Raw genomic sequence first — 13,365 nt, 5'->3', positions numbered from 1 at the left:
ATAGAGTCACTGTGTACATCCAGGGGATCTTAGAAGTTTGGTGAGAAATCGGGCTAAGCTGCCGTCCTTTGTATCTATATAACGGGTTGTCCAAGTGACCAAGGGTCAAAGCAACGTAACTAACGATTAAGTATTATTTCAAAACTCGGACCGATAATGGATCAAAACCGAATAAAACAAATTAGAGATAAGACAGATATTCGGAGCTGAGTGATTCACTTCTTTTGTCGGGTACCGGGAGTCGGAAAAGAACAATTAAATCTACATATCTTGGTCGGCAGCGGGTTTTTATTGAAACCGATTTTCTCCCTGACTACACTCAAGAATACGGACTTCAATTAAGACGTAAGCTATGTAGATTTCATGTAAATAAAGAGTTTGTCTTTCTATAACAGAAAGCTAGCCAAGGTCCTTTTCCTATAACCGTTACGATATGATCTGTATAGTCTAGGACACTCACTTCAATGCAGCTGATTGAAATGCTATTCAACTTTTAACAAAAATTTTAAAATTCCTAACTAATGTTCACGTTATGTTGCTAATATTTTGGTTTCTTTTACATACAGTGTGTGGTCCTAACTTCAAATACATCGCACGCACGCCGTATAGCTTGCTAATTTATATAAATAAAACTCAATGGAAATTGGTGAAAGCGCGCTGTTCTTTAATTTTCACTTTATACGTGTTTGCATGCACCTGTATGCAGAATAATAATAAACAAAAAATCCTGTTGCTCCGTTCAATGTCTCACTATTCAGGTATCGATCTTTGCCAAATTTTATTGTAGTTTTAGACAAGGACTCCGTGTGAAAGTTTAGACGTGTATTGTGAGTATTCGATGCCTTTTGTGGGTCCGTCAATTCTTTAAAGAGCGAGACGTCGAGCTCATAAAAAATTATTTGAAAAATAAACTTTTATATCTTATGAGTAATTCTGATTTTTATCTTTTGTAGAACATGATTAATGATGTTTGAAAGGTCCCAATTTTAAAAAATTGCTCAAAACGACAATGGATGATTCATTTATAGAGATTTACTTTTTTCAGCTTTGGGACTATTTAAGAGGTATTTTATTGTCATCAAACAAAATAGTCGATTAAAGAAATTTGTGATCATCCAAAACTCTAAAGTGTATTTTTTGAAAATTTCGCAAATCGTTTCGTAATACAATTACTTAATAAGTAGCATTCAGATTTCCATGTCGTACCAACTGATGCAAAAATCAAGTGAACAAACTATAATTGCAGGGGGTGATATCAGTTTTGACATGCAGGAAGTCTTTAAATTCCATCGGATATGCAACGAAAAATTGTAATGCGTTGATGTGTTTTTCAAATCGAAGACCTTGTCCTCAAATTCGATAAAATAGTTTAATAAGAAGATTATACGAGAAAACACTGGGGGTATGCTCTGTTTACGTCTTTCAATGATTGGAATTATACAAGAATAAAAGTCCTGTCTCATACTATTATGTCACTGTTTAATAAGAGTTTGGCAGTTCATTTCTTCCTAGACATCGTTTAATATCTATGTATCGTATGTTAATACAGACAGCCCTTATGCAATGCACACGTTTGCTGTAATTGCTCCGTAAAATGCAATTACATTTAATATTGCAAGCACAAGTATCGATTCTTATCTTGATTTTTTTTCAGTACGTTATATTGCACATGGCGACCAGAAATAACGCTGATCAGATGAATAATTGATAAGAGTGATCGACTTTCAACTTAATTGAATTACATTTGAATGACCACCTTAATTTTTCTTTCATAATCTCGGCATTATATCAGTTTTACAGATAGTACATTAAGACACATGTTCTGTGAGTTTGAAGACTGGAATAAGAACTGTCAACCGATCCGAGTTATAGAAACGGCACCAAAAATCATCAAATATTAATTCATAAAGAAACAATGGACTTTCCTGATCATCATTCGACGGGATAGGGGTGCGTAATCTGCATTGTATTTTAAACCTGTTTATTCAGATAGAGGTGAATTTGTAACCACAGTTCCAACATAAGGGGCGGGGGCTAGAAAAAATCTTACTGATCATTCTGATAGGGGGCACAGACTCAATAGTTAGATGAAACATATATCGAGCTGCAAACTCATGTCAAGAAAATTTGACCAAGAGTACACGAAGAATAAATCAAATACCAAATCAAATTTCAACAGAACAACGATGCCTTTAGATTTATAAATGCTGCTGTCAAAATTTTCTATCGAAAATAAGTAAGGGGGGGGGGCGAACGGGTCAACAAAGCTTGACCTTTCCCTTTTAAACCATTGATCTTTACTGTTTACCGATTTCATAAATATGACGTTAACAGACACAACAAAAATCAGAATGGGGGTATGAAAGGTGAAAAGGGTGGGACGAGAAACAGCTGATTGCTGTCAAACGAGACACGGTGCTGGGTCACTGTATATGTTACTGTCCATGTCATTCACTGTAAGAGAGTTCATTAAAAACTCGATGCTAGGTAAGTGAATGGTAGACCTATAATGCTATTCGGATAAGCCACTTAACACCTACTTATATCGCATTAATGAACAGTTTAAATCCAATATACTGGCCAATAGCAGAACTGACTTTTGTCTATAACACAAAGGATTAAAAGATATGTTTTGCTAACTACTTACCAAATTCATCCCCTGTTTGATTCAATGCCAGGTCTGCTCAAGGAGTCTTGGTCTAAATAAGCTACTGTTGGTTTCTTATTCAACGAATGTGTTTAAGAAATATGCATGCCTGTTTACTGCTTATAGAGATACACAACATGCTTTAAACTGATGCAGTGTTTACGTTATGTAGACAAACACGTGTTTTCTCAGTAAAACTTGTTTCGAAATCCAAGGATTTCAAAACCTATACCTGCATGCTTAAAACAAAATTCAACGGAACAGCAAAGTTTACGTCATAGCATTGCATACCATAATAGAACCATTTTAACAAGAGCTTGGACTTTGGGTAGTTGTGTCAAACAGCAATGTGACGTAGGCCTGTCTATTTCATTGCTAGCCACTCAGCCTTGGCTCTTTGAAATCGACAAGATTTGTCTGGCTTTTGAGGCAAGACTACGAAATCAGTGCATATTTCGCTTGAAACCGCGTCATTTTAACTTGTCTTGACGCAAGAAATAGACAGCTACGTCCAACTGAAAGTCCAAGGTCTTGTTATAATGGTTCTAACGTAACGCTAACAATATTATACCTCCAGCTACATGTATTAGCAATCTTTCTCTAACTACACCCTTTAGATACAGATTTTTTTTAAAACAGAGGTACAAACGGTCAAATTAACAACAGGCAAATAATATTCCTTCCAATTGATTTAACTATTCGAAGGATTTCTAACCCCCCAAAATCTTTCCTGTTTAAGAGAAAACTATACAGTTCCTACCATGCTATCTTCCAAGCCGTTTTCCTTCATTTTGGAATTCTGTTAATTCCCAGGAAGAAAAGAGTTCCAAAGAATGTTAGAATGCTCTTTTGTTAGATCTCCTTGACCAAGTTGACTTTAAATAGTCTACAGAGTGATTGGAATCCTAAACGGTAACATGAAAGCTTTCTCTGATAAGAAAAGGAATGGTTTTTTGAATTGGGATTATTTAAAATCAGAGAAGAAAGAAAACCGAGAATTGAGTGATGTACCATATTCCGTCTTCTGCAAATTAACACGGACCCCCACTTTCCAAAAGGTTGGACACACTTTCAATTCTTTCTCGATTTTCTTCTATCAGAGAGGGGAATGGATATCTTTGCTATTTGCAGGACATAAAATGGATGGGATAACCCATAACCATTGAAGGAGGTTAGATATGATAATATAAGAATACTTGAAAAATACTAACCTCTGAGGAGTTATAGCTGGGCATCCTAAATCCCGCCGGTGCACCGGACATTCACCGGAAACGCGCCAGTTTTGAACAAGAACAAAGGGAGCAGATTTTGTGGGGGACTCTCAATGAACGAGTGTCAAGCGATGCCGATGATTCGATTGTGTCGATAGCTTACATGACCAAGGTTTGGGTAGTCTGAACAGAATTATAATTCCTTTGTCATCAACGTCATTTCAGCTGCTATTAAATGTCTACGTTCAACAATCAACCGTATCAGCCTTTAAATTCAACTCCAAGTAGAAATACAAATTCATAAAACGTATTAAACTCAGTGTAAACAAATTACCCTTTTGTATGTGTGAAAACACTTAAAACTCTTTTTCTGCCAATATCTTATTAAAACAGTCAATTTCACGCACAAATGTAAGAATCACCGGTAAAGGAAAATCGAGTGCATGTAATATAGAAGCTAAGGCAGAATTAGGTATTGAAACCACAGTCAGGGTCTTCTCTCTTAAAGGCAAACCACGATCCCTTAAAGTTGTTAGATCTTAGTGCACATTTAAAAAGAACAGGGCGCCTCATATCCTAACAATCGAAAACAATGCACAGCTAAGATTTCAATCTTCACTTAGACGAGTGCTAACGGACGAATGCGACCGACGCTAATTAAACATTTTTAAGACCAAATTGTTTTGGGGTTTTTTTTCACTTTTTTTTTTACCTTTAGCACATTGCTTTATTTATGAGTTTTAACCAGGTGTAAAAGATTTTAATTTAACATCAGATTTTGTTGTTAAGCAATAAAACATCAAACAGTTTTTCGCTGTCGTTAACAAGTTTTTCCTTTTGCAAACCCTAACATAGCCTGCTATTGTAAAACCTTTTACAATCCGAACATGTCCGAAATTCTTTTGATGCCGGGAAGAGTATATCTGTCACTGGGCTGATGATGGCTATGTTTAAAATATCAACAAGAAGTTGTTGTTTTAAAGCAAAATATTTATTAGTGGCCTCATGTAACTGAACTTGTTTTCCCCCATCTTTTTGTGATATTTTTTAATGATATACAGTAATGATATTTTAGAAAATGTTATTCATTGTGTCATAATTATCAATAAATCAAAAATAAAATTCCTTCTTGGTTGAGAATTTGGAATAGGTGACATAATCTTTATGAAATTTATGAGCATCATATCTTTTTAAAGTATTCATCTCTGATATATTTATCTAAAATTTGAATTCTTATTCACCAGAACCCAGTGGCTTGATTGTGTATGATTTAAAAGACGTAAGTATACAAACTACATATAGTTCTTCGTTGAAAGTGTTTGTGTCCAAAGGGAGGTAAGAGGTCTAACGATGCACATGAAAGATAATGTAAACCATGAAAATTAAAACATCCTATTCATGATCGATTCGTTGTGGATTAACTACATGCCTTATTCTGTATGAGGATTGTGGTCACCCCTTTTCTGCCCTATATATCTATTAGACCGAATAGACCACTTTAGAAACGTGGGCCCATTTAGTTAGTTGATTCATTTAGGTCTCTATATAAATTTACAATTAAAAAAAAGCTCGCTCTCTCTCTCTCTCTCTCTCTCTCTCTCTCTCTCTCTCTCTCTCTCTCTCTCTCTCTCTCTCTCTCTCTCTCTCTCATTTGTAAATCTAGGGAAAGATTATTTTTCCGGTTTGAGGAGGGAAGGGGGGGGGGAGTGTAGACCCGGATCTTGAGGGAAAAAAATTGGATCCGCGCCTGTCGAAGACTTCTGACAAAGCACGTGTCAGGATCGATAACTCTTCCAGTTTTCTTGACAATACACGGCTCACCACAAACTTTGCTCCCTGCACTGAAATATATCAAATAACCTTCTTAAACAAAATAGCTATTAACATCAGTCCAACTTTTAATTTAGGCTATATCAAATTAAGAGAACATTGATATTTATTTCATCTGATCCAGAGCTGGAGCGAACCGATCAAGTTATTTGTTTGATCCTTTATAATGTATTTTTGTTAGCATTTTGTAACTTCTCAGGAAGAATAATATAAAAAAAAATTGCTTATGCATATGTATTCCAACCCCATCAGTCAGATATGGGTCACAAGAGAATGGGCGTTTGATTTTAAATAGAACACTATAAAAATCTTGAGCGAAAAATGGAATTCATAATTTGTAAAATTGATCATAAGGTATTGGGAAAAGTATTTTATTATACGAGGTATTTTAAGGGGTCCAACATTACTAAGATGGGCTATATATACATGTACATACGTTTTGCAAAACCGACATTTGTATTTTGATGAATATCCAAGTCATAAATGCGAAAGGTTATTGATGTACCAGCCTACCAAAACTATAATTTTCTCTGCTGAATTGAATTTGTAGTGGAAAAATATTTAAGAAATTGTGTATATATTTTTTAGATATCACATACATGTAATATATTTGAGTGATATTTCAATACTCATTTTCTCTTATTTTATTGTTATTAAAGTCCATAGAACGACCTGCTCTATAGTTTACGTAAGTAATGGCACATAATCACATAAGTCATAACAAAATTGACCCTCTCATTGTGTCCCCACTTTACCCCTGTTGATCATGATTTGAACAAAATTGAATCCTATCTGAGGGTGTTTCCACACAAGGTACAGCTTTTATGACCGGACGGCATGGCTTTTGGGAGGAAGATTTTAAATGTTTTTATCTATAAATTCCTCTGTAAAAATAAGACCCCCCCCTATTGTGGCCCCATCCTACCCTAGGGGTCATGATTTGATCAAAGCTGAATTTACATATCTGAGTATGCTTCCACACAAGTAACATTACATGTATCTGTTTTTATGTGGTTTTTGAGAGGAAGATTTAAAAAATATTATCTCTATGTATTCCTATGTAAAAAAAAAAATCGACCCCATTGTAGACCTACCCTACTCCCGGGGATCATGTATTGAACAAATTTGAATCTACACTACCTGAGAATGCTTCCACACAAGTTACAGCTTTTCTGGTCAATTGGTTTTTAAGAAGAAGATTTTTGAAATAATACCAACCAATTTTGAATAATTTTTAATTATCTCCCTTAAAAAAAAGACGTTGTCCTCGTTTTAAGTTTTAGCAAACGCGAATCCCCTTTGTTTGATAATGCTATGAGCCAAGTTTGGTTGAAATTGGCCCAGTGGTTCTAGAGAAGAAGTCAAAAATGTTAAAAGTTTACAGACGGACAGACAGAAAGACGGACGCCGGACAAAAAGTGATCAGAAAAGCTCACTTGAACTTTCAGCTCAGGTGAGCTTTAACAGAGAAATTACAGAAAAATGTGAAAGAAAAATATTACGGTTATCAAAGCTAAATGGGGTTTTTCCCCAGATATCACAATTTTTAAAAAAAAACTTTGATAAATGTATAAATTCATATAAACAGAGGGATTCTTCGACTAATGCTTTAATATCTTTAATATCATATCATATGTGGGTCATAGAGGGGTCAGATTTAAGGATCGAGACCTAATTTTATCTATAAATACTTACATGTACTGTTAGATTTTCGGCCTACAGTATCATACAGACAGTGATATCAGAACTTAATTGAGGACTTTTAGAATACACTCCTGTGCACTTAGTAACTAGCATGAATAAGAAATCACTGTCCAAAGTCAATGCTACACCAAAAAAGAAATGAAATTTTTTTTTTTTTTAAGTTTGACATTTTTCTTATATAAGTATCATGTTTTTTGTCGCATCTTTTATTAAAAAAAATATTAACAAATAATAACACTCAGATCTAAGAAGATTTCTGTTAATAAAATATTAGAATGCTTGCAACGAAAACACCTTTTTTCGGTTTATCTGAAAAAAATATCATATAACATTGTTACATTAAAAGTTTAGACTTTATCAAGTTAAACTTATCTATAACAGTCAAGATAATTAATGATAAACAATACTTTGTAGGTATTGTGAATCATGTTTCATAAGAGATATTTTCCCAATATACGAGTTGGGTGTTTTGGGCCACCTGAAACGCTTGGAACTACACATCTAAAGTGATCAAATGCTGTTCTAAATACACAATTGTAGATGGTGAGAAAAGCAGACGGGAAGACACAAATAATTAGGTACGTGTTGGCATCAAAAGTCGAAACTGATTCTGAGTAATAATATAGCTAGAAAAAAAAATGCACTTTCCTGTTTAAGTACTGAATGACACCTAAAAGTATGTGTTTCTAATATCACCTGTAATTTTACCAAACTTTGTTTACCCTCCTGCTCAAATGATGCATTTGGCAAGAGACTCATGCTGGTAAATGATATTAGCGACAAGGGAAGTTTCTAGGAAACGAAAATTTTAGAAATATTCATGCGAGCTCGAACCTGTTTCATCATACTTTACAATAATGACCCTCCTTTACGGATGCAAGTATTTTTACGACATGCCATCAATCAAGCTGTGCCTTTTCGAAGAGCCACTTTGTGGCCAATATGTTTAACATCAATAATTAATAGGTGATAACTGCTGGGAACTGGAAGGCATGACTGTGACGTTACGGAGAAAATAGAGCTCTTGTTGTCGCTGACAAAATGACTTTGGATACCCTTATCTGAAGGAGTTTTATATCAGACTTCATATTGCTCTTTGTTTAACAAACTTCATTGAGATAAGCAAATATGTTAGCATGTTGCAGCATTCTCATGATTCTTTCATGGCTGGGTACCTTCAAGATAAAAGTACTACTCGCTCATTTTTTGGTTTCTACTTGTTCAACTGGTAAGGTGAATAGATAAACTGGAGTTTTAGTATATATCGCTTGTATTATTCAACATCTTGTACGGTATAACAATAATCCATACATGTATGGTATTTCTATTAAAAAATTAAATCGGTGATTTTATTTTATTTTGTAAAATTAAATTAAGTTGGATAAACAAAAGAGTTGTTCTAAAACATTTTTGAAACATCAGATTTCAGACTCAAAAGGAAACAACACAAACATATTCTCAACTGATATTGTACAAGATTTGATAGTAAAAAATTAAGATTTAAAAGATCCAAAATTTTAGAATTTAACAAAATGAAAGTGAGTTGACCACATTTTTAAGAAAGAGATTTGGTACTCTACTAGATGATAGACATTTAAAAAGCAGTTCTTTTCTCTCTTGTAAGGGTTTAATTATAATAAATTCCTTTTTCATCTTCGCAATAAAAGGAAAATCATAAAAGGACCGTGGGTTAAAATCAACACAGACTTATTTACCGTATATTAGGGCTTTAATACTAAATAATAATAATTTTCTATTTAATTAATATGCATGGTTGATGAGTTGATTTAAAATTATTTTTCCAAAAATTACAACATATATATTTTTTCCATAACAAAAATATTTATTTTGTGACGATTCTGTTCCGTTTGTTATTTTAATCTATGCCTTAAAAAATGAATAGTCTTATTTTCAAAAATCTGTAACTACACAAAATGAATAGTTTTATTTTTAAAAAATTGTAACTACAGTTACATTTAATTTGCTATTCATCCCTTGTTCATCAATAAAAACCCTACACTTGACTCTTCAAAGGGGAAGAGAAAAAAGCCCCAGACAAGCTTAAAAACATCTGGCGAGGAAATGAAATATTGCTATTATAAAGACAAGGTGAGGAAAACATAAGTATGCATCTTGCAGGTTTTCCATTTTCTTTATTACAGACAAGGACATAAATCTATCAATTCTCATAATTTGCAATCTATATACGTAATTTTTCATACCATACGCATTTTTTGCAAACTAAAGGCTTAATGAATGAATAAGATAACGCAATAAAAAAGAAATACTATTTGTCTTTCTCATTTATAATTATATTTATCGATGGAGACACACCTTAACAGGCACAGATCACGTGTCCCCGAGATGGATATATATATATATATATATATATATATATATATATATATATATATATATATATATATATATATATATATATATATATATATATATAGGCATGGCAAGTATAGAATGAATAAAATCGCCATGGACTCTTGATTAAATCCATATCGGCTTTTTTCTTCTTCTGATTTCTTAACAGGTTTGCAAATCCTGTGTATTTTTTTCTTATGCATTCTCCAAATGTTCTCGTAAATTAATTCAGGGTTTTCATTTTTATCGAGAATCATAAAGGTAACAAAGTATAACAATGTACGGACATTTCGTGTGGCTCTAATTTAATTTCCGAGACTTCACTTAACTTATTACGGAATTAAGAAGTCTTTTCTGAGCCTCAATGAAATACGTGTTTCATTTCCGGAACCGCATTCAAAGACCCAGACAGTACTTTATTGTGAGAAATGAGAAGCTACCAACGTTGAACAAAAATTCCAATACACATTGAATTTTTTTGAAAGCTAATTGCCAAGAATGCAAATGTCACTTCTCACAGTTCGGACATCCGTACGTGAATATAGTCTACATTCACAGAATAAGCATCCAACGAAAAGTTAACTTGAGTAAAATTATTGCACAAAGTAAAAATAACGATAATCTAGCGGACCTCCCAGCGGAAGTGACGGAAACATCAAAGATCTCTGCTGAGCATCCGGAGAAGCATGGACCCGTTTCCCGTCCTTTATTAGTAAAGTCACATCCGCCTTTTTGGCAGCGTTTAAACACGACTGTTCTTGAATTTGTCTCCGCTTTGTTTTGTAACGTCTGTTTTGGAACCAGATTTTTATCTGTGTTTCTGTCAGTTTCAGGGCATTGGCCAGATCGGCCCTTTCTGGTCCGGACAAATAGCGCTGGTGCCGGAAGCGGCGCTCCAACTCGAAAACTTGCGCATGTGAGAAAGCTGCTCTGGACCGTTTCTTCCGGGGCTTGCATGGTATAACTTGTTTCACGAGTGAACTGTCTTGTTCTTTTTTATCACAATCTGATGAAAAAAAAGTATTAACCTTAATTTGATATGATCATTTTTACACCAATAGAAAACATATTAATGAAGTTCCTATTTCATTTAAAATATAGAATATGATGGAATTAAGCGGGCTGGGTGCAAAAAAAAATAGAAATAAATTCAAATTGTAACGTTAAGGCTAAAATGTTTGAATTTTTCTTTACTAAATAATAGATATGGTTTTAAAAAATCACCTCTAAAATTTGATGGTAGATCTGTTAGCCACTTAGCCTGCTTAAAAGGTCAACAAAGTAAACAAACATTAGGATTTTTTTTTAAAAATTTACATAATTAAATTATATAAAAAAACTATTTTTATTCCATTTATTTTCGAAACTTACTCATCAGTTGTTCATCATGACCAGATTCTGTTTCTCTGGGTACCCGGTCAGTATCTATGTCTGACAATGTGAGTGACCCCGGGGTACAGGACACTTCCGATTCAGAGTCTGACCCCTCCACGTCCACCTCATCAGTCTCAGGACCCCCCGGTCCAGTCCCTGGTCTCACCTCGTCATCCGGATAAGTTTCCTCACTTTTAATTTTCCCGTTTTCGCTCTTTTTAAACACTCGTCCGTTTAGAATATTCTCAATCGTAAAAGGTGTGTTATGGTGTCCTTGCATCTTTGGAATTTTATATTTTCCCGAAAATTGTCTGACCTTGGTGGTAGTTTCACAAAAAGTCTGCTGAAATCATAACATAATGTCCCACAATATTTTAAGAGCACATTGTGTATTGGATATTTATTTTCTGCATGTGACGTTCACCACGCCCCCTCTAGTTTATCTCGGACCGGATTGGTTCCATGCTTCACTAAAAGGCTTTTATACAATGCGAGAGATAAGATGGAAAATAATCAAAAATCCAGAAGAGTGAAAAAGTTTCAAAAACGTCATGATACGGAACATTTTTTTTTCTCTTTCCAGACTTAGCGGGATCGAAACTGCTCTGCATTTCCCTTCTGGTCAAAAACTCAAATAAATATAAACCATTTGAAGACCGCGGGATGAAAGTTAATCTGCAGACAGGCTGGTATTTAATAAAGTGAGCGTATAATTTACAAGTAGAAACGGTAATGGATTAGTAAGTGTTGATTAAAGTCCTAATCCTTTCGGGGTTAATTTGTTTACAGTGTAAAGAGTTTGTACCACAACAGACACAGCGTGTGATATAAACAGTTTATCTTGGAAACAATTTACAGAATTTCCTTGTATATATTTCTAACTTGCAATAATGAATGGATCTCGACAAACAGTCAATCCCTCTCGTCTAAGTGTTGTTTTCAAATTAGCACAGCCGTCCGTTTTCCGGTTTTAAAAAAGCAAGACTCGAAGTAAACTCTTGATGGTTATCAAATATCGGAGGGGTGAAGATACTAAGGGTTTGTTGTATGTACATGTGTCACTTTGATAAAAGTCTAAACGAGTCAATTCCAAATGGCGAGTGCCGTGTCTCAATGTCAAAAGATTATCATCTCCTGAAGTGGGGGGTCAATCGGCGGTGCCAACCTTTTAGCGACGAATCCCGAACTCTACGGCACGAAGGATCAGAGAGGAGTATCTGGGATCAGATAACGGGCCCTACTGCTTGTGTAATAGGCACTTCGTCGATTTTATTTTCAGAATTCATTTTTATCAATGACATTCTAAATGCGACCATTACAGTTGTGTCGAGACCTGGACGATCTTGGAGTCTATTTCTGTATCACGATTGACAGCATTCATATTCACACAACATTAAGTATTATACATTACATGCAATATCAAATGTAAGGCAAACATTTTTAAAGTAAAATACACGCAATATTAAGTAAAAATGGTGAACGCCAAAATATTAAGTATACATGTAATACACACAATGTTTGATAAAATATATACAATATTAAGTATAAGACATACAATATCAAGTATAATACACACATTTGTAAGTATAGTACACACAATATTAAGAACAATGCACACAATTTTATATAATAATAATAATACATAAACGTACATTGCTTTGCTTTATTCATCAATTACAAAATATAATTATTTACAATATTAATACATTGTGATTTCAATCAGGACCAATCCTGATTTAAGATTTGTAATAATCATTAATTAATAAACATGTGGCATCCAAGTAGGATATTAATTATTTTTAGAAAATTTGTAAATCAAGCTTAATGTTTTGTTCATATACATGTAGTAGAAGCAGGATAATAAAATCCAATATATGGTTGAGATTATATAACACTACCAACGACAATGCTTTGTTTTTGTTAAAACACAGTCATACATATAAACGAAAGAAAATCAGAAATTCATTGACCTTTGTTTACAATACAAATTTTATCTATAGAGCATGAATAAAAATAATTTAAGGTAAGGTTTGCGGCTTGCATTTTTTAGAGGTTGTACCAAAGTTACATACCATTTTGTTCACTATACTAAAGTATATTTTCTCATGAAATTCAAATGAATTTTGCCCGTCCCGTTTTATAACTACAAAAGGTCAAAGTTCATGATTTCCAATTTTCATTTTGATGAAATGTAAACAATTTCGTGAAAATATGCACATTTTATAT

At 33.9% G+C, this 13,365-nt stretch overlaps 1 protein-coding gene across 1 annotated transcript; it reads right to left on the bottom strand.

Annotated features, from left to right (window-relative positions):
• Nucleotides 1-9,828: 9,828 nt before the first annotated feature.
• Nucleotides 9,829-12,399, bottom strand: LOC128181198 (homeobox protein Nkx-3.2-like). The gene is made up of 2 exons (XM_052849503.1): nucleotides 11,137-12,399; nucleotides 9,829-10,771 (listed from the first exon to the last, which is right to left on the bottom strand). Exons 1-2 carry the CDS (start codon nucleotides 11,417-11,419, stop codon nucleotides 10,359-10,361), a joined length of 696 nt encoding a protein of 231 aa, XP_052705463.1. The 5' UTR covers nucleotides 11,420-12,399; the 3' UTR covers nucleotides 9,829-10,358.
• Between the last annotated feature and the right edge of the window lie 966 nt (nucleotides 12,400-13,365).

The sequence above is a fragment of the Crassostrea angulata genome, chromosome 4 (assembly GCF_025612915.1).
Source record: "Crassostrea angulata isolate pt1a10 chromosome 4, ASM2561291v2, whole genome shotgun sequence".
NCBI lineage: Eukaryota > Metazoa > Mollusca > Bivalvia > Ostreida > Ostreidae > Magallana > Magallana angulata.
This window is presented reverse-complemented; position numbering and strand designations above follow the sequence as displayed.